Source organism: Halichoeres trimaculatus, unplaced genomic scaffold, assembly GCF_033239565.1.
Source record: "Halichoeres trimaculatus isolate MK-OKI-2021-1 unplaced genomic scaffold, fHalTri1.1 fHalTri1_scaffold_2, whole genome shotgun sequence".
NCBI lineage: Eukaryota > Metazoa > Chordata > Actinopteri > Labriformes > Labridae > Halichoeres > Halichoeres trimaculatus.
The window spans coordinates 40827233-40851876 of NW_027437180.1; the positions used below are offsets into that span (position 1 = coordinate 40827233).

Sequence of the window (24644 nt, forward strand, 5' to 3'; positions counted from 1 at the left end):
GCAGAAAAACCCCTCTTTAAAGTAGAACACCCCCTCTTTAAAGCAGAACACTCACTCTTATAAGCAGAGTACCCCCTCTTTAAAGTAGAATACCCCCTCTTTAAAGCAGAACACTCACTCTTATAAGCAGAGTACCCCCTCCTCAAAGTAGAATACCCCCTCTTCAAAGCAGGACACCCCTCTTTAAAGTAGAATACCCCCTCTTTAAAGCAGAACACTCACTCTTATAAGCAGAGTACCCCCTCTTCAAAGCAGAATCCCCCCTCTTTAAAGCAGGACACCCCTCTTAAAAAAAGGCCCACCCAAAACCAGAAGATGTTTAACTGTGAGAGTCCTAACAAAGAAGCAGCTGATGATCCAGGCCTGCTGTACTCTGAGCCCTGTGTGTGTGTGTGTGTGTGTGTGTGTGTGTGTGTGTGCGTGTGTCGTACAGTACATGGTGTGTTTGACATCAAAACATTACAAAAGAAACCAGTTCATCTTTTTGATACTGAGCATAAACTGCAGAAAAATCCCTCCTCGTGTCGTTCGACCAGTGAATACGACAGTGACTCACATTTCAATGCACAAAAATCGTCCGGTATTTGCAGGATACCAAAGTAATCTCTCTGTGAAGTGGTGCATTTCAAGGCAAACGCATCCGGAAAAGTCACGCTCGCAGGCTCAATGTATGGAAAACCTGAGGAATCTGGATCTAACAGCCTTACCATTCAGGTTCAGTCTACTCTATCGTCTCTACTGAGACTAGTTAGCGTTTATATCCTACCACAGATAATCATGGAGGGGGCGTAAAGCATGCAAAGGTTATTGAAGTCAGTTAAATATGTCCTCCAGTGGAGTGTTTTTAATCTCTCGCGTTATCGCTGGATTAAACCCATCAGCTTTAATCTGACGGTGATTTCTGGGACGTCTCATGCACCAATCAGGCACGACGTCTGTCTGTGCGCTGGTCAGAGGAGACACTTTCTACTGACTCTGCCATAAACTGCAGAAAGATCCAGAGGTGGCGGGTTCGACGGCTGAAATCTACACGCATATGAAGCAGCTATGACGTTAACGTGTTGCCCCTGCTCTTTCTCATTCGTCCACGTTAAAGCACGGGCTCAAAAGTCTCTCAGAGCGCCCCCTCGAAGTCCACCTTTCATGAAGAGTGGAGCCACAAAGTCTTTTCAGTGAAAAACAAAAAAAAAGAAAAATCTCTGGTGGTTGAAGTTTCCATCCCTCGTGGCGTCACCACGACCTGTCCGTGAGTTTCTGCAGCGAAAGTGTCTGCAGAGCGAAGTCACATGATACAAAGATGGAGTCTGTGGAAGGATGCGGACGTGCGAGCAGCATCAAATCGAGTCAGTGCTTCTGTCTAACCGCTGTGTGTGTGAGAGAGTGTGTGTGAGTGTTTCTCCGTTCTTTGTTTCATAGTGAGTGTAAAGGTTCATCTACCGTGTGTGTACGTGGACAGTTTTGTCTCTGCGAGCGTTTGTCCTCTCCTACAGAAAATCGTGGAACACGTCAGCGTCATCTCGCCGTCCCTCTCAGACGGTGACGGGGCAGACGATGATTTTGTCCTCCAGCATGACGCTGACCACGAGGAAGACGAAGTAGAGCAGGAACATGAGGAAGCCCAGGATCTTGCTCATCCTCCACTTGCACGCGGCGATGGACAGGATGACGAAGAGGAGCATGAGGAAGAGGAGGACGATGGCGCAGAAGAGGCCGTTGCTGCTCACCTCCACGGGCTTGAAGTCGTTGATGATGTTGTAGATGAGCCAGGGGAAGGGCAGGCTGCAGAGAGGTCAAAGGTCAGGTTGTGTTCATACTGTGTTACTCTGAATGTTCACTTCCTGTTTGCTGAACTCACCCCACGGTGATGTCAAAGATGTTGGAGCCCACAGAGCTGGACACGGCCATGTCGCCCAGGCCTTTTCGCGCCACGATCACACTGGTGATCAGGTCAGGGATGGAGGTGCCGGCTGCCAGGATGGTCAGACCCATGATCTCCTCCGTGATCCAGAAAGTCTCTCCCACCTGGAAGGGAGTGGGAGGAACTCAGATCAGAAACAGGAACCAAATATTCAGATCGGGCTGTAAAGACCAGAGTTCATAACGTGGGTCAAAATGAGTCGAACTCAAGATCACATCGCTGTGAATTCTGATTCAGCAACAACAAACTTCCACGTTAGCAACTGCATCATCAGTCTTTTGCTTCAACCAATGAAATCAGCTTGCAGCGGCTTACTTTCTAAATCAGAAAGTCTGGGGTGCAATCCTTGCATCAAACACAACACACTGAACCAGAAATTGCTCCCCCTGTTGGTCAGAGGTGTGGGAACGTGTACTAAAGATGCATTTTGACAAGAAGTTCCAGGAACTTTCATCTTTCACCAACGCTTTAAAGCTATGGTCTACGATTTGAGGCGAGGTAATTGTTATTAAATCTGTTTTTAGGCCGTTATGGTCTGATGGTCCGATCTACGCAATATAAAAACCAAAATGAATGAAAAAAATCCATTCAGTACAGCAGCTGCAAAACGGCTTAATAATTGACCAATCTGAACCGCTGTTTCCCTTATTTCGGATTTGTGCATTAGTCCATCCAATCCCCTGTCTCCCTCGCTTCGTACCGTACTGCCCATGGTCCCACCTCGTCATTCCCCACTACCCCTCTCACGTCAGCTAGCTGCTCAGCTACCGAAGCGTCATGGAGCCAGAGAAGACCGACACTGTGTGTGACAAGGAGGATGACTGTCTGTTTGTTACATTTTCTGCTGGCTTCTTGCTCTGTCAGAGAGGGCGTGTTGTTAGGAGGCGAAGAAGGGTGATACGAGCTGGGGGGCGGGATCTTGGAACACGGCGGGGAGGGGTGAGTGAGGCTGTGTTTTTCAAATGTGTCTCATCAGCCAAACTGGGTTTCAGATCGTAGACCACAGCTTTAAGTCACATGAAGGTTGTGCCACTAAGGTCAATGACATAAGGGGTAAAAAAAAAAAAAAAAATAGTTGCAGTACAGGGCCAGACCAGCAGGGGGCAGACAATGACGAAGCCCATCCAGCAAAAAAGACACAACAATCAGCCGGTTAGCATGGTGGGGAATCAACTGTGCTGGTTTTGATTGCACTGCAAAAACTGAAATCTTATCCACATACCCAACACTTTTTGGTATAGCTTAGTTTTTTTTTTTTTTTTTTTTAATAAATTAATTGTTACTTTTCGTAAATCCCTGTCTCAGTCCATCTTCATCAAAATCCACAAGACGGGTTATGGCACCATGTTTGAATAATCGTATAAAGTCAAAAATATATCTTAAAGAGGGGGTATTTGTCTTTATCTTGTCTCTCTGGTGTCCCTACACTGCAAAAAAATGAAATCTTATCAAGTGTTTTTGTCTTGTTTCAATTAAAAATTGTCTTGTTAGACTTGTTATGAGCCACATTCACCTGACCAGTCCAGAAAGATGTTTTTTTTTCTCAAAGTATTTAAAGAAAAATATGAGGTCTGAGTTGCTTGTAACAAGTAAAAAAAATCAGCCAATGGAACAAGAGAAAATATGCTGAAAACTTTGGTTAAAACTAGAATAATGTCTTAATTAGCACTGTCAGGTGATTAAAAAAATGGATAAAAAATGTAATTTAATCACAGGATTTGTAATTAATTAATCGAATTAATCACATTTTAATCTCATATCTGCTAAAGGTCCCCAAATAAAGAATCTGAATTCTAGGACATTATCAAACTGTAGTGCATGGCTAATCAAATAAATAGACAAAGAAGAGAAGATTTGTAAACCCACAGTTTTTCCCCGCTATTTACGTCTATAGACATCAATTTGATAATAACAGTAAACTGCGTCTATAGAAGTAATTGATGTTTTTCAACAGAGGGAGGCGGGGTCTGGTGGAGCTTATAAATCAAAATCCTGCTCGTAAACTACTGTGGGTGAGAGCGGTGTGCTCTTTGGATGAGAGCTCAGCATGGATATGAGGAGAAGATGAGAGATGACAGAGACACAGAGAGACACTGCAAGTCAGAAAAGTTCAGGCAGCTCACGCTCCAACTGAGGATGTGTCGTGGTAGTTCAGAGAGAAAGAGCGGCGCCATCGAGAGAAAAGACGACAGAGATCATGGAGAGGATCAGAGGATAGAGCGCCCAAAATGAACCCGATCACAAAAAGTATGTTTTGTCTGGTTTTTGAATCAAAAACAGGAAGAGAGACTTTAGAGAAGAGAGTCCACTCTTCTTAGATAGTTTTGATGTTTACAGAGTCAGAGAAAACAAGATTATTTGGGTCTTGAAAGATCATTAAAGATGGTCTGAAAATGGCTGGCAGCCAATGAGTTTATCTTGGATTAATTTTTATAATACATTAATTTGTGGCTCATATTGAGTCTAAAAAGACATTTTCTACCCATAACAAGAAAAAAAACACTTGATATGATTTCAGTTTTTTTTAAGTGTGTGCTTTATGTCACTGTAAATGGATTCTTTGACTCTTGAAAGGAGTTTTGTCTGTGGCGAAATCCAAAAACGTGTTTTGAAACAGCTTTGACTGGAAAAACAATGGTCAATCTCTGTCGCCTCAAGGTCGACGTCGAGTTTTGACTTTGAATCATCATTAAATCCTGATCTGATGAGGAGGTTATGACATGTATATGAGACTTTCCCAGCACCTCTCTCACTGACACGTTCAGCTGAAGGTCTCCAGTTTACAAGGTCACTCTTTAAACTGGAACACCAGGAGCTGACAGACACATTCACACTATCAGGATCAAAGAAGACCATTGGTTAGGAGGAACTAAACCAAGACCATCACAGCTGGGGGTCATCTTATTCTGGACAGAGGGGGAATAAAAACACCACCAATCAGAATCATTCAGCTTGCAGGCCCCACCCCCCAAAGTTCCTGGGCCCAGACAAGTGTTTCAAAGGGGGAGCTCAATTACCCCAGAACTAAATTTAGACCCTGGTTCCTGCGGTCGAAATGACCTTCTCAGTGAGATTATCTAACCGATGGTCCCTGACTGCAGCGGCCTCAGTCCTCAGGGTGTGGTGGATGTGGTGTGCGGCACCTATGGGAACTAAAAGCGCTGATGCCCCTCCCCAGTAACCTTGCACACATGACCTCCTGCTTTATTTGCACCGCTAAAATAGAGCTTTACAGGTTGATCTGGCTGTGGATCAGGGCAGATTATCTGGGATTAGCTGCCGTGGTCACACATTCGACACCCTGACTGCTCCACCCTCATAAGGAAGGGCTCAGGAATAGAAAGGACAGCAGAGCAGAGACTCAGCCAGCATATGTGGAAGTGTGTGTGTGTGCGGCGTGTTTGTGTGTGTGTGTTCATGAGGGGAGTACCTGGTGAGCCCACCACACCATCAGGTAGGAGAAGAACGCAATCCAGCAAATGGCGCCGACGAAGGTGATGGGGAAGAACTTTGCTGAAGACTGAAATGCAAATAAAACAAAGTTACCACTGTAAAAAAGGATTCACCAACAAATCAACCAATGACAATGAGCTGATTAGCCAAGGTTTTTGATGAAGCTAGCAATTCCCAGGTCAGAAATAAAGGATTTTAAGTCCTTTCCATTACACTGTGCTGGCGATTGTTTATAGTCCAAACAAAACCTCAAAGTTCAGTCATCAGGTGTTTTTCTGCATATAAAGGCAGCATTGTTCTCTCCTCAGAGGATTTTTCCTGCATTAAACTAAAGCTTGCTGCATGGAAAGTGTACAGTTCTAACATCGTTAGCATATATCTGTTTATATTGGGCTAATTTTTGCTTTATTTTCAAGGAATTGACACGTCTGAGTTGAGTTTATGTATTTGATTTCTCATTTTAAAACCAGTTAGCATGTTAATTTAAATCTTGGTGGAGGGCTACAGCTTCAATATTTAATAATCAAAGGTTTAAAGAGGGGGTATTGGGCTTCTTTGAGACTTTAAATCTTACCTCTGGTACTTTTGTAGTAGCTTTTCATGATTTTCAAAGCTTCAAAAAATCATTATTTTTCTCTATCTAGTGTTTTAAAAAATCCTTATTTCAACTGATGGCTTTCAGCCATCTCCACTCCACAAACCCCCTTCCCTCTGATTGGTCGGCCCTCTAGAAGCCAGTCAGGGGCGGGGCTATTGGCAGACCTTGGTGTTTGAGGCCAGTTAAGGGATCCTTTTATGATAATTTCCACAAGTCTTGTGAAGAATCTCGTTAGGATCTTGTTTTGTTTTTTTTCAAAATGGACCGCTTTAAGATTTATATAAGATCTGCGCATGTTTACTTGGAGCATCCAGTGTTTTTACTTGGTAACACTGTTTGAAATAAATCATTATACCCCCTCTTTAAATACATTTCTGCTGAATTTTTTGGGCTAATTTTTCTTAATTATGAAGAAATTGACATGTCTGAAATAAGTTAATGTTGTATTTAATTTATTATTTTAAAACCAGTCGGCATGTTAATTCAAATCTTTAATTGCTGCCGTAACACCACAATTTCTCAGATTGGGATCAATAAAGTTTTTCTATTCTATTCTTTTCTATTCTATTCTATTCTATTCTATTCTATTCTATTCTATTCTATTCTGTATTTTCAATTCATTTCTAAATCAAAGATTTTGGGGAGTAACATAGAGGAGGATGATACGCAGTAGGCAGAGGTTGAGAGTACAGGGCTACAGCTTCAATATTGATGACTGAAAGTTTAAAGAGGGGGTATTGAGCTCCTATTAAGCTTTAAACTATCCCTCTGCTACCTTTGCAGTAGCTTTTCATGATTTAAAGCTTAAAAAAAATCCTTATTTTTCTCTGTCTAGTGTTTTTAAAAAACCTTATTTTATGTCTTTCAGCTACTGTCTCTTTAAGGCTCTCCGCTCCACAAACCCCCTTCCCTCTGATTGGTCGGCCCTCTAGAAGCCTGTCAGGGGTGGAGCTATTGACAGACCTTGGTGTTTGAGGCCAGTTAAGTGATCCTCATATAATAATTTCCTCAAGTCTTGTGAAGAATCTCGTTAAGATCTCGTTTGTTTTTTTTCAAAATGGGCCGCTTTAAGATTTATATAACATCTGCACATGTTTATGTCCTACATACAGTGTTTTTACTTGGTATAACTCTTTAAGATGAATCATTATACCACCTCTTTTAATACATTTCTGCACTTAAACTGTCCTCACGCTCACCTCTCTCCTGACGTCGGGCAGCGAGAGCCACAGCGGGAACACGATGGGCAGAATGATGAGGTAGGTTATCCGTTTCCTGAGGGTGTCCGGCCAGGCTAGGCTCAGAGGCTGGTCTTCATCCTCTTCTTCATCAACACCCTGAGGAGAAGACAGAGGAGGAGGAGGAAGAAGAAGAAGAAGAGTTACTCCACATTCATTCAACACACACATGAACTCACTCTATCGTCAGACCGAAGAGGAAGCCTCACCTCTCCTCCCACGACACCGTTCATGGGCGGCGTGACCTCCACAGCGACGTTTGAGCTGTTGGGGATGTTCTTATCGGCTGGAGGGCAGAGAAGAGAAAGACGGTTAACATAGTTATTGAGGTTTGTCGTTGAAGACAGAATGAGAATGAAATGTGTTAGTCGAGTGACGTTAAAAGAAACTGAAACTTAAGTACAATTTGCTCTTGAAGCTTGTGTCTGCGAGTGGGCTCCTATGTTGGGAAACAGAATATTGTTAATGGTTTTAAAGGATATCAGGGAGTCATTCAGGAGTCTTTAAAGAGGGGATTGATCGAATCATGATTTAGCCTTAAATCAGTCCGTTAGCTGATGAGCTAAAGGAGACTCCATTCATCCTCCTGATATCCTTCAGTCATCTTTAATTTGATCACACTTTTGATGACTTCATGAAATGTTGCAGATCTACGTTTTTACCTGAGCTTAAAGTGACTCTCACATCCTGGTTACTCACCTACGCCGTTAGCATTAGCCTCATCTTTACACTTCTGCTTGGCCATTTTGTGGAGGATCGAAGCCTTTTCTTTGAAGCGTCCTGTGTGTGCATGATTTCCCCCACAAAACAGGTGAAAATTAGCAGAAAGAAAGCTAACACTTGCACTTTTGGTGTTTCTTTAAAGGTTAAAGTGAGTGTTTTCGATTTTCTTTGACCGTACCTTCATCGCTGAGGGGGTCGAGTGTGTGAATCATGAGCTGGAAGATGCTGTTCCTCATCAGGGAGTTGTGCAGAGAGGCGCAGCTGCCTTCCCTTTGCAGCCTGGGTTTGGCCTAAAAAAACACACACACATTGGTGCAATATTTTTAATATTTGCATGTTTTTTGTAATATTTTCATGACTGCATTTTGTTAGGATGTGCTTTAAAAACTCACCATGAGCTTGTTCTCATCGTCTGGGGGAGCGTTTACCTGAAAAACACACAGAGACAGAGCAGATATTACAATTTACAACACAAAAAAGTAACACCAACGCATCAAAACACAATCCAAAAACACTATGACCTGAGCTTTAACTTCCTGTTAACTCAGCAGAACTCCAGAAAACAAAGAATTAAAACTAAAAAAAGGTGAAATTCACAGTTTTTCTCCATCAATCCCTCTAACCCGTGACACACAGATGAAAAGTCGCAGTTGTAGACCTCTAAAGAAATCACACACACTCTGTGTCTTTGCTGTGTGTGTGTGTGTGTGTGTGTGTGCGTGTGTTGCTGCCTCCACGGGAGGTTTTTGGGTCTGGTTCCAACATTAAGATTAGCATCCTACACACACACTCACACACACACAGGAAAGACTAACTAATCTCAAACCCAGCCATTTCCTCAGAGGACATATACAGCACAGAAGTGTCACCACACGGAGTTACACAGAGACACACGCCGTCCGCTGACCGGGACAGGTGCTTTGTGGTTTTCAGAGAGGGGAGGGTGAAATGTTGGAGTGTTCAGACTCCAAAAAGAAAAGCCAAAAGGGTCGGGTCCCACAGAGAAACACAGCCGCCACAGTAGTTCATATTTTAAACTCATGCTTGGTACTAACACGAATGAGTTAAGTCATCTTTTCAAGTGAAACCATTCAGCGTTGTGTCCTCCAGTGAAGAGCTTCTGCACAGCCAACTTGTTTAAAAAACTTAAACTAAATCAAATTAAGTCTTGTAAAAATTTCTGATTGGACTTGATATGAGCCTCAATCACCTTAAAAGTCCAGACAAATGTCTTATTTCAGGATATCAAAAGACAAAACAAAAATCAGCCTGAGGTAAGGAAAAATGTGTGTGTCTAGTTTCTTGTATAAAACATCAGTCTCCTTTCAAAAAAACAAAGTGACAATTTTTATTCTGACCCCATTGGCAAATTATTTTGACTCTTACAAACAATTTAGGCATCATTTTTTCTGGACCTGCCAAGTGAATGAGGCTGAAATGAGTGATAATAAGGCAGTTTTTACTGAAAATAAACCATAAACATCTGCTTGGATTCCAGTTTTGGGAGTGGATCTTGTCTAAGCTCATATTTTGTTAGCATGATTAGCATAGCTTCTAACAGTATATTGACAGAAATGTTCATATCAAGCCATTACTACATTTTTTTTAGATTTAATCTGCTGATTTGATGCTGATGCCATTTTGGATACCCAAACCCCAGCATACAATAAATAAACAAATAAATGAATAAATAAAATTACAAACAAATAGATAAAAATTATGAATAAATAAATAACTATTACATAAAAAAGTTAGCATGAACCACATATTGGAATGTTCTTTGAAATATTTACTTTTTAAGAAATTCTGAGATCTAGCCTAGCTAAGCTAGCTTTAGCTTTTTTACAGTTTAGACATAAATGTTCATATCAACCCATGAGTTTTTTGTTTGTTTGGATTTTTTAAGATTCAATCTGCTAATTTAATGCTAATGCCATTGTTCATCCCTAAATCCCAGCATACGATAAATAAATAAATAAGAATAAATAAATATATGAATAAATTGGATACATTAAATATATTATTACACCAGTTAAATTACCAAATGGATAAAAAAATGAAATAGATAAAAAAAACAAATAAATAAATGAAATAGATAAAAAAATAAATGAATAAAAATAAAACAAACAAATAAATAAATTAACTAATTAATTAAACAATCAAACAAATAAATAAAGGATTAATTTAATAAAATGTAAAAAGAAAAAAGTAAAAAGTACACATGAACTTTGGCACCTTTTCTTTACCACATATTGGCATGTTTCTTGATATTATAACTTCTTAGGAAAGTCTGAGTTTTATTTTATAATATGGAAATAAAAAGTTCTACAGAGTAGAAAAAAGGATAGTATTATAACAGTTACATTTTTCTTATATATTTACACATAGGCCATGATTAATGTCATATTTTGTTCATCCTATCACCTCTAGCTAAAGCCTGAACTGAAAGGCTGATTGTTTGGTGGTTTTCTGTTAAAAGAAGGAAATAAAATCCAGTTTGACTTCAAGTAAAAAAAGAAACAACTTCTCAGACTCAGCAGATTTCCTTAGAGCTTGTTGCCTAAATCCCACTTCTTCCAACAAACACCAGTTTATACAAACATTTACTCAACTCAAACTAACTTTCATTGATGCACAAACAGCTCAAATATGTTCCCGTGTCTCAAAACTGTGCCGTGTTACAGCAGAAAAAAAGTGAAGTTTCCTCATGAACACCTGGACACCTGGACATCTCGTTCCCACACTGACAGGTTCTTATTGAACACACACAGTTTCCTTTTCAGCGAGGAATGTGTCTATGACACAGTGACAGGAGATATCTCCACGTCTGCCGCCTCAGAGTGTGTAAGACAGAGTCTAAGTGATCCCACCCAACGGTTTCTGGAGTGGAGTTAAACCAGGACATTTACCTTCTCACTAACAGCTACAGTTTGCTACAACATAATGGATTAAAAAGAAAAATCAAACACAGTTTACAATGTTTGCAGTGGCAGAAAAACGTGTTAACTTTTGCTGTACAGATTGTTATTTCTGCTGCCAGCCTCGAGTGGACACTTGAGGAACTGCAGTCTATGACTTTTCCACAGATTGAGACAAGATTTGACGTCAGTATAAAAAAAAAAGTTACAGTTACAATTTTGTTAGCATCAAAGCTAGCTAACTCACATGTGCTTCCCTATTTAAAAATCAGCTTTTCTGATGAATCGAACAAACGTTAAGAGTTGCCTTGAGGTTGGGTTGTAGCAGTGGCGTGCTCAGACTTTCTAAAGTAAGAAAATCTTAAAAGTTTTTTGAAGCGCTTTTTTTGCCACTGAAGAGGGCTGTGTATCGTATTTTCACCAGCCAAAGAGGCAGTTTAGCATGTTTCCTCCACCCAAGGGCACTTTGGCCTGCATTTTTAAACATTGGGCCACAAGTGGGGGTTGACCACCCCACCCTTCCCCCCCTCTGTGCACGCCCCTGGGTTGTAGGGTTTTGTTTCAGCATATTTTTTTTAGTTTATTTGTGCTATGAGCGCCATCCTGTGGCGACTGAAACGATGGCGCTCCTAATGACTACAAGCAAAAGTAACAAAAAGTTGGTTTTGTTTTGTCTTCCTTACATTATTAAAATGCACGGCTCATTTATTAGGTAGTATTCAGCCGGACTATGGCGGTGAAAGAGATTTTGGGGGTATTTAGAAGCTCCCATGGTAAACACTGACTTTCTAATGTTGTTGCTGTTGACTCCAGCAGGGTTTTGCCTCGTCGCCATCCTGCACCGATACACAAAACACAATCAGCTTTTAAAGCCATGAGTGTCTGCAGATAATTGGCATATCAGTGAATGGAAAGTGTGTAACATCAGTTCACCAGCCTCTACATGGTGACATCACCCATTTGTTTCTGATAGAGTTTTACACCCATCAGTAACGGCAGCCATATTGGAAATGCTGACCTCAGCTTTACTCTGAGTTGGGATGTGCTACTGATTGCTCACCTGTCAGTCAAACCAGCCATGACCTTATATGGTCATATGTAAATGTGTGTAAATTTGCTGTAAACATAAACTTTTTTGAATGGGTGTGTATGTGGTGTCTGCTGTTCCTGCAGGCAGCCTCTAGTGGACACTTGAGGAACTGCAGTTTCATTTTTCAGTTTGCAAAAGAAATTATGATCTTAAATCAATCTGATGTACAGGAAACACAGCTGATGTTCACATCCTGTTACTTCAAACCAAGAGTGACCTCAAACCAAGCCCGTCCTCAACACGAGAGAGGTGGAGGGTTTTGTTGTTGACACGTTTTCATGATGAAGGCCTCTGAGTTTGAGCAGATAATCTCTTTAGCATGCATCTGACAAGACACCTGTTGCTGCTGTTGATGCAACGACGGCAAAGCTAACGCTACCTCTCTTCTTATCGTCTATAGAGGGGTCTAGTTTCCACGGACTGGCTCAGTTTTCTGCAGATATCTCTAGTTTTTGTTCATCCACAGACAGAGTGTCCCTGAACTCAGTTTGGATTCACTAAAAGTTAAACTGGAGCTGATTCTTCTTTCACCTGGAGATGCTGAAATCACCTCTTTAGACAGATTTCTCCCACAGAGCTGAACAGACCAGGGTTGAATGAGGAGTCATGCAGACTCAGGGGTCACCTGTGTAACCCGCAGCATCCATGTGATGGCTGAGCAGCGTCTAATAGCAGAGGCCGGCTTGGCATTAGTTCATGTTGGTTAGTGCTCACATGGCCTCACAAAAGACACCTTTAACCTTCAGTTAAATCTGCGCAGCCTGACACCGGGCTCCAGCGATCCCCCTGTAACTTTAACTGACACATTTATAAATCTGAGCCACACCTTCAGGTTTGTTGCTTTGCAAAAACATCAACAAGTGTTAGTCAGCCAAAGCCCTGAGCCTCTTTCCACGGCGTGCTCAGACACGGCTGTTTTTTTAACATCTCCGTGGTTGCATGACATCCCAGGAACTGACGGCTAATCTTTGGCCTTGTTTCACTCTCGGCTCTCCGCTCGGCTGCACGTGGGAGGTTCTTTCAGACCTCCGCTGGAGCTGCGTCCTTTCATCAATCAGCACAAATCAGTCTCAGATCAGTAATTCATACTATGACCCAGGAAGTTACTGCGACGCATCAGCCCTGAACGCAGCACCTGAACTGACCTGGAGCTTCTTAGTGCGCCAAGAATCAAGTCTGCACTTCACTTTGACTTCACTTTGTGCAACTTTACAGCAAGAATAGGAGGATTATAACTGTTAGCATGCATTTAAAAATGTTTTTTTTTAATCCTAAAGGATGCCAAAAAATTAGCCTGAAGATGAAAGTGAAGAGCTGCATAAACAAAGTCCTTTGTGACATCACTTGTTGTCACATTTAATCATAGTCTGAGACCTATTTTTGATGCTAATGCTAATGATGCTAATGATGCTTTGTCTTATTTTCAGTAAAAACTGTCCTGTAAGACTCAATATGGGCCACATCCACCTGATCAGTCCAAAAAAAAATGATGTTTCAGGTTATTTAAAGACAAAAAAGAGGTCTGAGTTGCTTTTAACAAGTAAAAAAATAAAAATAATATTTTTTTTGGTCAGGTAAATGTGGCTTATATTAAGTCTAAAAAGACATTTTCTACTAAAAATAAGACAAAAACACCTGATAAGATCTCCGTTTTTGCAGTATAAGAAGCACAAATGTCGAAATTTGCTATACACCAGTGAAACAGACACAACAAAACTTTGTTTTTTGCAGTGTAAGATCACATTTTGTCTAAAAGAGCCCAAGATTTTTCCGTAAAACTCCTTAAACCGTCATCACAGGTTGTTTCTAGCAACCGCTCCCCATAAAATCTACAATTTGGCTGCAAAAGCCTTTCTAAAGTGGCGCAAAAATGCTTCATAAAGGTCAGTTGTAGAGCTTAGACTGCAATTTTACAACTGTTATAGAACAGAAAAGAATAGAATAGACTTAATTTGTCCCCAGAGGGATTTTCAGGATATTTATTACGTTATTATTTATTATTATTATCATTTATTTTAATAATTATGACATTTAAGCGTCACATTTAGGAAATCACACTGCAAAAAAGTGAAATTTTATGAGGTGTTTTTGCCTAATTTTAGTAAAAAATGTCTTTTAAGACTTTATATGAGCCACATTCACCTGGTCAGTCCAGAAAAATGTCACGTTTCAAGTTTTCGAAAGACAAAATGAGGTCTGAATTGTTCGGAACAAGATAAAAAAAAAAAAAAAAAAATCAGCCAATGGAGTGAGAGAAAAGTTACTTGTTTTAAGACATTTTTCAAGTTCCAAGCAAATTTTTTTTCGCAATTTATTTTTGTTCCATGGGCAGATTTTTTTTTTCTGATTACAAGAAATCCAGACCTCATTTTTATCTCATAACTACTTGGAACAAAACATTTTTCTGGACTGATAACCTGAAATAAGACAAAAACACTGCCCTCTGCTGGTCTGGCCATGTAGTGCAACTACTTTTATTTTTACCCCTTTTATTTATGTCATTGACTTTAGAGGAACAACCAATTTGTTTTGCTCCATTGGCAGATTTTTTTTCTTGTTACAGCAACTCAGACCTCATTTTGTCTTTAAATAACTTAAAGTGAGACATTTTTTCTGAACTGATAAGTTAAATGTGGCTCATATAAAGTAAAATAAGACAAAAACACTCGATATGATTTTAGTTTTTTGCAGTACAGGGTCTCTGGTCTCCCAGGACCCTGAGGAATCCTAAAACCCTTTATTTACACCAAACTTCCTCCTCCATCCTTATGATAACCACCACTAAAGCACAATCACACCACCTTCACTGTGTGTGTGTGTGTATGTGAGGGTGTGTGAGTGTGTGTGTCTGCCTCTGCAGCGTCCACCTGACTCTCCGAGCTGTGGGACTTAGCCAGGATTAATCAGCAGAGATCACCACTTTTAGACTGGTAATTTTCAAGCCTGCGTGTGAAGTCCTGCAGCAACCTTCACAGGTCACCATGATGGATGACGTTTCTCTGTCTGTCTGCAAAACACCGAGCATCCAGCTGCTCATCAGGGGCGTGTTGGTCAGATCAGCTTTGTGCTGAAACAAAAAATCTCTACTGAAAGATGAGGCTTCTGCACGTCTTCTTCTGTGGTTTGTTGAGGGATGCATTGAAAAGCACCAACACTGGGACGGATGCTAAAACCACAGATGTTGGTGAAGAGTTCGTCTCAGTCTGATTCTGATGATTGCAAAGAGATTTCAGACATTTCATAAGCGTCCTGCAGAGACTGGGTGACGGAGAGCTTGGCTGCATGTTTGCTGTCGTCACTGCAGGTAAGCAGTTGATAAGGGGATCAGAGAGGATTGTCGTCTTTAGTGCCATCGCCGAGCAAACCAACAGATCTTCTGTCTTCCTCCTTCAACTTAACGCTTAAAGCATCAAACTCCCCTAAAATCCACAAAAACATCCACGAAAAAATCAGAAAACTCACACAACGCCACGTCACGAGCGCGGCTGCACACCGAGGAAAGAAAAAGGGTCTTTTTCTCCCGGTGATCTGCTGATTCCTGCTCCCCCAGGGAGCATCTGACTATTATTAGTGGCTCTAATGGGATTGAGGAGAATTAACCCGAGGGATTATTTGGCAGCTACCGACACATGAGGGCAAGACAGTTGGACATCAAGTGCTGGATGGTAGAAAGAGGAAAGCTGTTCCTGGGTTGAGATGAGGCAGCTTGATATATGTACAGCTGATTCCCAGAAGGGCAAGTGTGTCAACAGAGCTTCTGCAACTACACAGCACAGGAGGGAGTTCAGATGTTCAGAATGAGGGAGACAAGGGCTGAATCAGACAAAAATGCAGGGTTAAAAATAGACACGAGGGGGCCTGGAGTGAAAAATGTGTTTGTTTTTGAATGATGAAATGAACAGCCTGTGTTCGCCTGAGGTTGACAGAAATTTAGCAAAATTTGCTAATCAAAAAAAAAAAGTGTAAAAAAATAAACAAGAAATTAAAATAAAAATACAAATTAAGATGTGAAATGGGTGATTTTGTTGTATTTTTATGAAAGTGATGTAAAAAAAAAAAAAAAAGACATAAAAGTATTTTTTTAAAGCAGTTTCTTCTTGTTTACAATTCCCTAAGCCCTAAAGGGGCGGAGCCTCGCCGCAGATAGGACCATATTTAAGAGCAGCGCTAATGAGCTCATCTCTTACCTAAAACGTGACAACCTCCTCTGGCCTGAGCCTCTCGCATAAAAACAGAGAGATGACACCGAAAGACTCTGTGCACATGTCTTAAGATCAAAAAGCAGAAAAAGTGTTGTTACGGGAAAAGCACTGTATACGCCCCTGAAGACCTGGTGATGGGTGATGTCACTCTAGGCTACAGACAAGCTGCTCTAAGATCAGCCTACAGAAGTTTTAGCGGTGGTCACCTGAGAGCCGTACGAGATTACAACATCAGAGAGCAACAGATCTGACTCCAACTGCACACAGAACATAAGAACAGACAAAGGGACAAGTGTGAGCAATGCAAGCCGCGACCATGAGCTTCTTTTGGTGCAAACTGTGCCTTTCAGAGAAACGGTGCTGCAGCTGCAAGACGTCTGATAAATTCCCAGAAGAGTCTCTTATTCCTGAATGTTCTGAGCTAACTGAGAGGAACCAGAGTAATCAACATTTGAGTGGGTAACCGGTGCAATCAGCTGAATTAGAGGACAGACGACACTCAGAGCTCCAAAGAGGGCAATTTGCCCAAAGTCAAGGCAAAGACAAGGGGTGCTAACAGGGAGATGGAGGAGGGGTTACGGATGCCTGACTATCAAATTGGTCTATCCTGTTCCTCTAGTCTACAGTTTCTCAGATCCCGTCCCTGGACTTAGTCAGCACCAGGAGGCCAGAGTCCTGCTCTGTGTCTGGCACTGTCCGAGCGACACAGGTGGTAAATTAAGACAAATCTTTATATCCCTCCAGAGGAGAATTCAGCAGGGTTTGGCTGCCTGACAGAGCTCTGTCTGTTCAGGACTCTGGTTTAACACCTTTAACACAGACCTGGAAATGAGGACCCCAAGTTTTTAGACTGGTAAGAAGGGGTCCCCCACCTAGGATAGAAACTGGTCCATTGGCATGATTGGGAAGCCATCTGACCATGGTATAAAGTTAGTAACTCGCGAGAAGTTCACTTTGATGGGGAATTCAGGATTGTGTTGGTTCGTCAATGTGTAACTGGGAACACCTGGGAAAACTGCTAAGATGGATGGTCCACTAGCATCGTTAGGAAGCTAACTGACAGTAGTATAAAGTTAGGAACTCTTGAGAAATTAACTTTGACAGGGAATTCAAGATTGTGTTGGGTCGTCAATGTGAAACTGGGAACACCTGGGAAAACTGCTAAAAAGGATGGTCCATGGGGGTGGTTAGGAAGCTAACTGACCATGGTATAAAGTTAGTAACTCGTGAGAAGTTCACTTTGACAGGAATTCGAGATTGTGTTGGGTCGTCAATGTGTAATTGAGAAGACCTGGGAAAACAGCTAAGATGGATGGTTGATTGGAGAGATTATGGCCTAGAGAAAAGGACAGGAAGTGGTCTATGAAATTGGACAGGATGATGGATGACGGATGGACTGTTTATGGGTGGTGGACCAAAGGTTGGACATATCGACTCAGCGATCATTGGGTTGGTGGGAAATGTACATGAAAGCTCACCCTGGGCGCGGTCTCCAGCTCGTCCACCTGGTTGCTCCCCAACAACCTCTTGATGAGAAGCTCTACCTTGGCGTTGAACTTCATGAACGTCACATAACAGGTGTAGCACATCAGCAGGCTGATACTTTCTCCCAGCGAAATCTCGTTATCCAAAAAGAAATAGATGAGCATGAGCAAGCCAACGATATAGAAGGAGACGTCTCTGAACAGAGGCCACCAGGTGAGGTTCAGCACCTCTTTGGAGAACAGGGCGCACATCCCAATCACAAACAAAATGTTGAAGACGGCAGACCCCACAATGGTACCGATACCTACGTTACTGTGGGAGACGAAGACCCCTATGACAGAGGTAAAGAGTTCTGGGGCCGAGCCACCCGCTGCCATGAAGGTGGCTCCTGCTACGTCATCAGAGATCTCCAGCTTCTCCGTGATGACCGTGAGTGCAGGGACAAAGAACTCATCACAGACAATAGCTAAGGCTATGAACATGTACAACATGCCAAACATATGAAGCACCACGAAGCCCTGGCGTCTCTCTTCCACGCTGAATAAGTCCGTCGGGTAGTCCCCGTGATTCATCTCCATTTCGGATGATTTCATGGCTATCGGTGTGTCCTGCGTTGCTGCAGAAAGGTTTTGGTGCTGTAGAAGAGTTCTTTGGGGCACTGCTGCCTCTGCCGAGCCCTCATCAGCCGATTCCAGATCCTTGGTCATCATCGTGACCAGCGACAAGGCACTCCATGAGCAGACTGTGCAGACCACCACCAGGCTGATGACGAAGCCCAGGATCCGTCCGGGCCGCAGCTTCCTCTTTATGCCCTGGTAGCGATGCCTGGCGCAGCTACTGTGGCGGCCCAGGAGAGGTTCGGCGCCGGAGGGAGCCATCGTGCCTCGACTTCTTATGGGTAGCATGAAATCCATGGTGTTTGGCGCAGGTTGTTAGGCAGAGCGGATGAATCCCCCCCGAAGCTGGGCTGCTGGATCTGGTGACTCCAAGGGCGGGGGTTTGAGAGGCCGCGTCACCGGTTTGTTTGCATGCTGGTCCCCAATCTAAACACAATGGAAGCCCCCCAGTCTGATTCCAGGATCCAGCCCATTCAAAGGCTTCCTCATAATGCTCTCTGCAAGACACGGGACAGAAGAAACAACACAGGTTTCAACGTTAGAGGAGGAAGCAAAGTGATGAAGATCCTGTTTTTTATTCCTGATGTCCCTGCACAGAGAATCTTTGGTAACACTGCAAAAAATGGAATCTAAGCAAGTGTTTTTGTCTTACTTTTAGGAAAAACTGCCTTAATCTACTTCATTTGAGCCACATTCAACTGACCAGTCCAGAAAAATTCTCATTTAAAGATATCAAAAGACAAAAATGAGATCTGAGTTGCTTGTAGCAGGTAAAAAAATATCTTCTAGTCAGATTGGTCAAGTCAACTTTTCTCCAACCCCATTGGCAGATATTTCCACTTGCTACAAGCAACTCAGACCTCATTTTTGTCTTTAAATAACTTGAAATATGACATTTTTCTAGATTAGACAAGAGAATGTGGCTCATTTAAGGTCTAAAAAGACATTTTTTACTTAAAATAAGGCAAAAACACTTGATTAAACTTCAGTTTTTTGCAGTGTAGAGGAACAGGCAAGTCCTGAAAGGGTTTATAAGAGTCTGGTTCTTGATTTTCTGCCTGTTTATAGGATGTATAGCTATGCCATTACCAAATATCACAAAAGGTTGGTCACTCCTAGATTCCTGTGAAATATATTTCAAAAAGTGACTTAACCTTTTTTAATTTTTTTTTTATGTTTTTCTTTATTTTTTTTATTTTTTTTTTATTATTATTTTTTTTTTATTTCTCATTTTTTATTGTATTTTATTTTTTGTTTTTTTATTTTTATTTTTTTATTCATTTATTAATTTTTTGTGCACTATAAAAAAAAAAATCCCCAAAACTACACTGTAAAAAGGGGGCTGTAAATTTTACTTATTTATTGTCAGCAAGTTGAATGTAAATTACTTTAAAAGTATTCACAGTCATTCCTGCATCTTTATTTACATTGCCAGTGCTGTATTATTCCCCACAATCCTTTGCTGTTCACAGTAATATTCCAAAGGCCTTTCCCAGTAAGTTACAGCTGATTTTACAGTAAAATATTGTAAAGATTGCAAAAATTAGGTTATATTGTACTCTGAAATTAAGTTTCTTAAAGCATTTTTAACAAATTTAACAAGTGCAAAAAGAGAATACAACTCTTTTAGCAACATTAAACGTCTTCTAATGCACTTTTAAAGCCTGAGATGTTGAATTATTACTGTAAAATCTTAATAATGGGGTAAAATGAGTGTCTTTTAAATACTTTCAGTTTTTTTCACTCTGAGGTTTTGATTTTTTGTTGCATGTTAAAGTGTCATTGTTCAATTTCTTATTCCCTGAAGGAAAGACTGGATAAAAAAGCTGCTTTTAACGTTAAAATAAGAGATTAAAGCAGTCTCTCAGTCAGCGTTAACGTGCCGTCCCACAGTCTCTTACATATTCATGCACAGCTATAAATACCAATCAGTCGAAGCGCTGTAGCCCTCTTGACATTGCACAGAGAACCTGCAGTGACATCTCTCCTTTAAGTGAAGCTGGGACATTAGTGAAAGCTCATTAGCAAGCTATTTAATCCCTGAGAAGATATACTTAGATTAGCCTCAGGCCCTGCACACTGATGCCACTGCACAAAGTCAAATAGTAGAAACCAAATGAAACATCAGAGAATGAGACAAAGATGAAAAGTGAATTGTTAACTCAATCATCAGTGGATGCAGAAGTTTTCAGTGGGATTAACGGCAGTTTGGACTCGACACATCACAAATTCTCCTGATAATCCCAGTGTAATCTGTGCATATTAAATGTATTTTACACATTTCTCTTTCACACTTTAGAAAACAAACTGTCGGGTTATAAAAACACCCTAAAGGATCGAGCTGGACTCTACGAGGATGGCTCCACAAAGACACAGCACAGCTCCACTAAAACACACACAAACAGAGTTTTTCCATCATACCACACTCTGAAAACTCCCGATCAGCTGAGAGGACTCCGGCAGGCAGCAGGTCCAGAGTCTCTGAGAGAATATTCCAGAAAAGTGAATCCCAGCAAACAGGGGTCCAGGAGGCTAAAGGTCCCAGCAGTAAATCCTCAGTGAGATTTTCCTCCCTCAGCCAAAGTGGAGCTCCGAGACTTCAGGACAGGAGCCGAGGACCCAGGGCTCCTCCTTCCTCCTCCAGGTTCCTCCCCCTCTCCTCTTCTCCTGTCTACCTTTCCCCTCCTTGTCTTTTCTCTCGCTCTACGTCCAAGAACAAGGATCAGCGCAGTCTATCATCCTTCCTTCCCTCCCTGACAACCCCCCCACTCACGCCTGACCCCTCCCTCAAACAGAGATATGCTTCATTTCTCCTCATCCCCACACGTGGGCTGGTGGGCCTTACACGAGGAGCTTACAGGTTGATGGGGAGGAGGCCTGCTGGGCCATCAGATCATAGAGCTGGTCTCAGAGCCTCTGAAAAGTATCCTCATTACACCGTGATGTAACACACACACACACACACACACACACACACAGCAGCAAAAGAGATGATAAACAAAATTAAATATAATAAGAAAAATCCATACCAGCCTTAATATGAGCTACAGTCAGCAGACAAGACCAGAAAAAAAATGTCTTATCCCCAGAAATTAAAAAACAAAAGAGTAAAAAAAAAACGTGTATAATAAAATATTAGTCTTGATTTAAGAAATTATGGAAGAAGACATTTATTTCCCCATTGGCAGATTTTTTAAAAGCGTTTTAGAAACCATTTATGTCTTTGAATATTTTAAAATGAGACATTTTATTTTTGCTTTGTCACTTCTGCTCTGCAAAAATTAAAAATCTATTTTCTTCTTAGACCTTAAATGAGTTTAAATCACCAGAAAAGTCTATAAAAATAAATATTTAATTTCAAGATATTCAAAGAGAAAATTAATTAATTGAAAAGAGTAGGAAGAAAAAATTCTTATTAATATATTTTTATTAAAAAAAAATTAATAATTAAATAAATAGTTACTCAATAAATACATAAATAAATAAATAAATAAATAAATACAAATTTACAGGAGAGGATTGGGGCTACTGGAAAAAAACACAGTTCAATATCTTTTAGATTATTATTTTTCTGAGAAAAAAGGTCAGAATTCTGCCTTAAATCTCATAAAAATAATAAATTTAAATAATAATGAAAAAAAATTGGAGCTCCATTTTTTCCCAGAAGCCCTTTTCCCTTTTTGTACAATTTTGCTAATGCCATCTGCAAGTTTTTCCTCTTTTTTTTTTTTTTTTTAGCAATTCAGGCATCATTTTTCTCTTTGAGTATCTTAAAATAAAACATATTACTGGATTTGTCGGATTAATGTGTCTCAAAAAAATAAGTTTAAAACTGAACTTAAGCTATTTTGTAGAAAGGCTGAAATCTAAACAAGTGCTTGTCTTATTTCTTTTAGTAAAAGTTGTCTTTTTTGACCTAATATGAGCCACATTCTCCCAAAAAGTCTAGAAAAATGTCATATTTCAAGATACAAGAAGACAAAAATGCCGCCTGAAAAAAAAATTGTATTTAGGCATAATTCTTAATTAAAAAAAACAAAACAGATAAGCAAAATTTCCTGGCTCTATCAACATAATTTTTGAAGAAATTGAGGTGTAATTTCTGTCTTTTAATGTCTTAAACCAGACAAATATTTCTGGACTTATCAGGTAAATGTGTTAAATTATAGGTCAGTATACCATTAGTTTTACATTTTTCACAGTAAAATCTAAAGTCTAAGCAAGTGAAAGTTAATAAAAATGTTTTGTTAGACTATGAGCTATATTTACTTGTTCTGCACTGTAAAAAGAAAGCTGTAAATTTCACAGTAAATTATTGGCAGTAAACTGCTGTTTAACAGCTGAGGTCAGCTTTAGTACATCTATGTTCCTCTGAGCAGTTACTGACCTGAGGGACCAACCTGTGAAAGCCCCGTTTGTGATTTGTTCTCCTCCTCTACATTAGTTCACCTCATCCCTGGCCCATCAGCCAATCAGCTGCAGCCTCTGAGAGCTGATGGACAGCTCGTATTCAGAGCAGTCACTGGAGGAAATGTGATTCGTTACTTCCTCCTGGTGAGCTCACCATCAGGTAGCGACCTGAGCTTGTAAACACTCAGACACATTCCCTCAGGGAAACATGGCGTGGATGATTCATACGCACACTTCTCAGGCTCACAGAGCGAAGCCGCGTCAGCATGTGACGGTGGCTTCTTCAGCTTTGGCTGCAAGTGGCAGATTCAGGAGCAGCTGTTGCTCCAAAAGCCAATTACAGACATGCGCAACACGAGCAGGGTGACGTCTTCCCAAACAACTGGCTGTGAATGAAGGAAACCTGCAGAGACCAGCAAAAAGTCAAACACATGTCCTTTGTTTGTTTACATGTCTTTAGGTAGAAATGGTCTTCAAAGACTGTACTCTCTGATTCATGAAAGCCTGTGTCATTTTTTTTCAGTAAGTGTTTTTATTCTTTTCAAAGTATTTTCAATTTATTTATTTATTCATTTAAAAGTTACGAATAAAGATATATCTATACATAAATTTCATAAAGTTACATGCAAGTGTCAAATAATTCAACATCTTGACACAGCTTGATATGCAGTTTGGCCCCAAAAATTACCATAGTACTACAAAGAGCCACATCACACACGTGGTCTTACAAACACACTTCCTCTCACACATAAACTAAATGACATGAAATGGAAAACAATACATTTCCAATTTCAAAGCAAGATTCATGTGTTTGAGTGTGTTTCGATTCTTATTTGGAGCTATGTCGAAGACAAATTTCTGTTTATATAGCAGAAACTACAAAGTTCTATCTATCTATCTATCTATCTATCTATCTATCTATCTATCTATCTATCTATCTATCTATCTATCTATCTATCTATCTGTCCATTGATAGATAGATAGATAGCCATGAGCACACGAGCAATTAAGAGGAGAGCATGTAGAGAAAAGAAACTGAAACTTAAGTATAGACCTCATTACCCAAATATTGATCAATACTGTGCCCAACATTGACATCAATATATATATATATATGTGTGTGTGTGTGTGTGTGTGTGTGTGTGTGTGTGTGTGTGTGTGTGTGTGTGTGTGTGTGTGTGTGTATTTATATATTTATTAGGGCTGTCATTTTAACACGTTAATTAGATTAATTAATTACACCGCAAATTAACGCGTCATAAAAATTAACGCAGATTGATCTGGATCCCAAACCCGCGAGGCGTTCAAAGACGCACTTATTAACAAATGTCTGGCATTTACAAACCGTTTGTCCTACATGAAAAAAGTGGTGTTCTCGTCAGGTTTTCAAATTTCCGACGGTCCCTGAATGTATCTCATCTAGCAACATGCTTTGAACCTGGGGGAAGAGAGAGCGCACTGTTAAGGGGACTGCCGTCCACATCTCGTTTATTCACACGTCCTTTTTGAAAATCTACAGAAAATCAACCGTTTGCTCAATTCTGTAAAAAACAGATAATTCTTCACTCTTTACTGCATCAAACAAGCCCTGAATGATCAATATTTGTCCTGTATTTAAATCTAAAGAATTCTTTGAAAATTTTCTTCCATCTTCCTGGTGTCATGTTTCAGCTTGGGGCTGCTCTGCACCAATCAGCAACAGTTTGTGTGTTCAGAGCATGTTAAACTGAGAATACTTCACTTTTCTTTGATCCAAGACTTGAAAAAAGTGTTTTGTACATAGTTCCTCACAGTTTTTAGCCTTTAGCCCTGGTTCTCCTGACCTCATAGAAGTATAGACGTTCATATTGCAGTGAAAATTGAGTCCACATCGAGTAAAAATGTGAACAGAAGCAAAAACCGTCCTAAAAATCAAATCAGCTTATTTTAGGTGCAGGACTGTGTAGATTTTGTAAAGATAGAACCATAAAACTTTTTTCATGTGTTCCTTAT

The 24644-nt window shown here is 40.5% G+C and overlaps 1 protein-coding gene across 1 annotated transcript in view; it reads right to left on the bottom strand.

The window, feature by feature from the left end:
- Positions 1–401: 401 nt before the first annotated feature.
- Positions 402–24644, bottom strand: part of slc24a2 (solute carrier family 24 member 2) — a 29963-nt gene continuing 5720 nt past the window's right edge. Inside the window, exons 2-11 of the mRNA XM_074694504.1 lie at positions 17619–18739; positions 8323–8358; positions 8109–8220; positions 7907–7987; positions 7611–7646; positions 7417–7493; positions 7169–7306; positions 5349–5438; positions 1856–2022; positions 402–1779 (exon numbers count right to left, since the gene is read on the bottom strand). Of these exons, the coding sequence (XP_074550605.1) occupies positions 1530–1779; positions 1856–2022; positions 5349–5438; positions 7169–7306; positions 7417–7493; positions 7611–7646; positions 7907–7987; positions 8109–8220; positions 8323–8358; positions 17619–18539 (1908 nt within the window). The 5' untranslated portion in view covers positions 18540–18739 and the 3' untranslated portion in view covers positions 402–1529. The remainder of the gene's footprint in view (positions 1780–1855; positions 2023–5348; positions 5439–7168; positions 7307–7416; positions 7494–7610; positions 7647–7906; positions 7988–8108; positions 8221–8322; positions 8359–17618; positions 18740–24644) is intronic.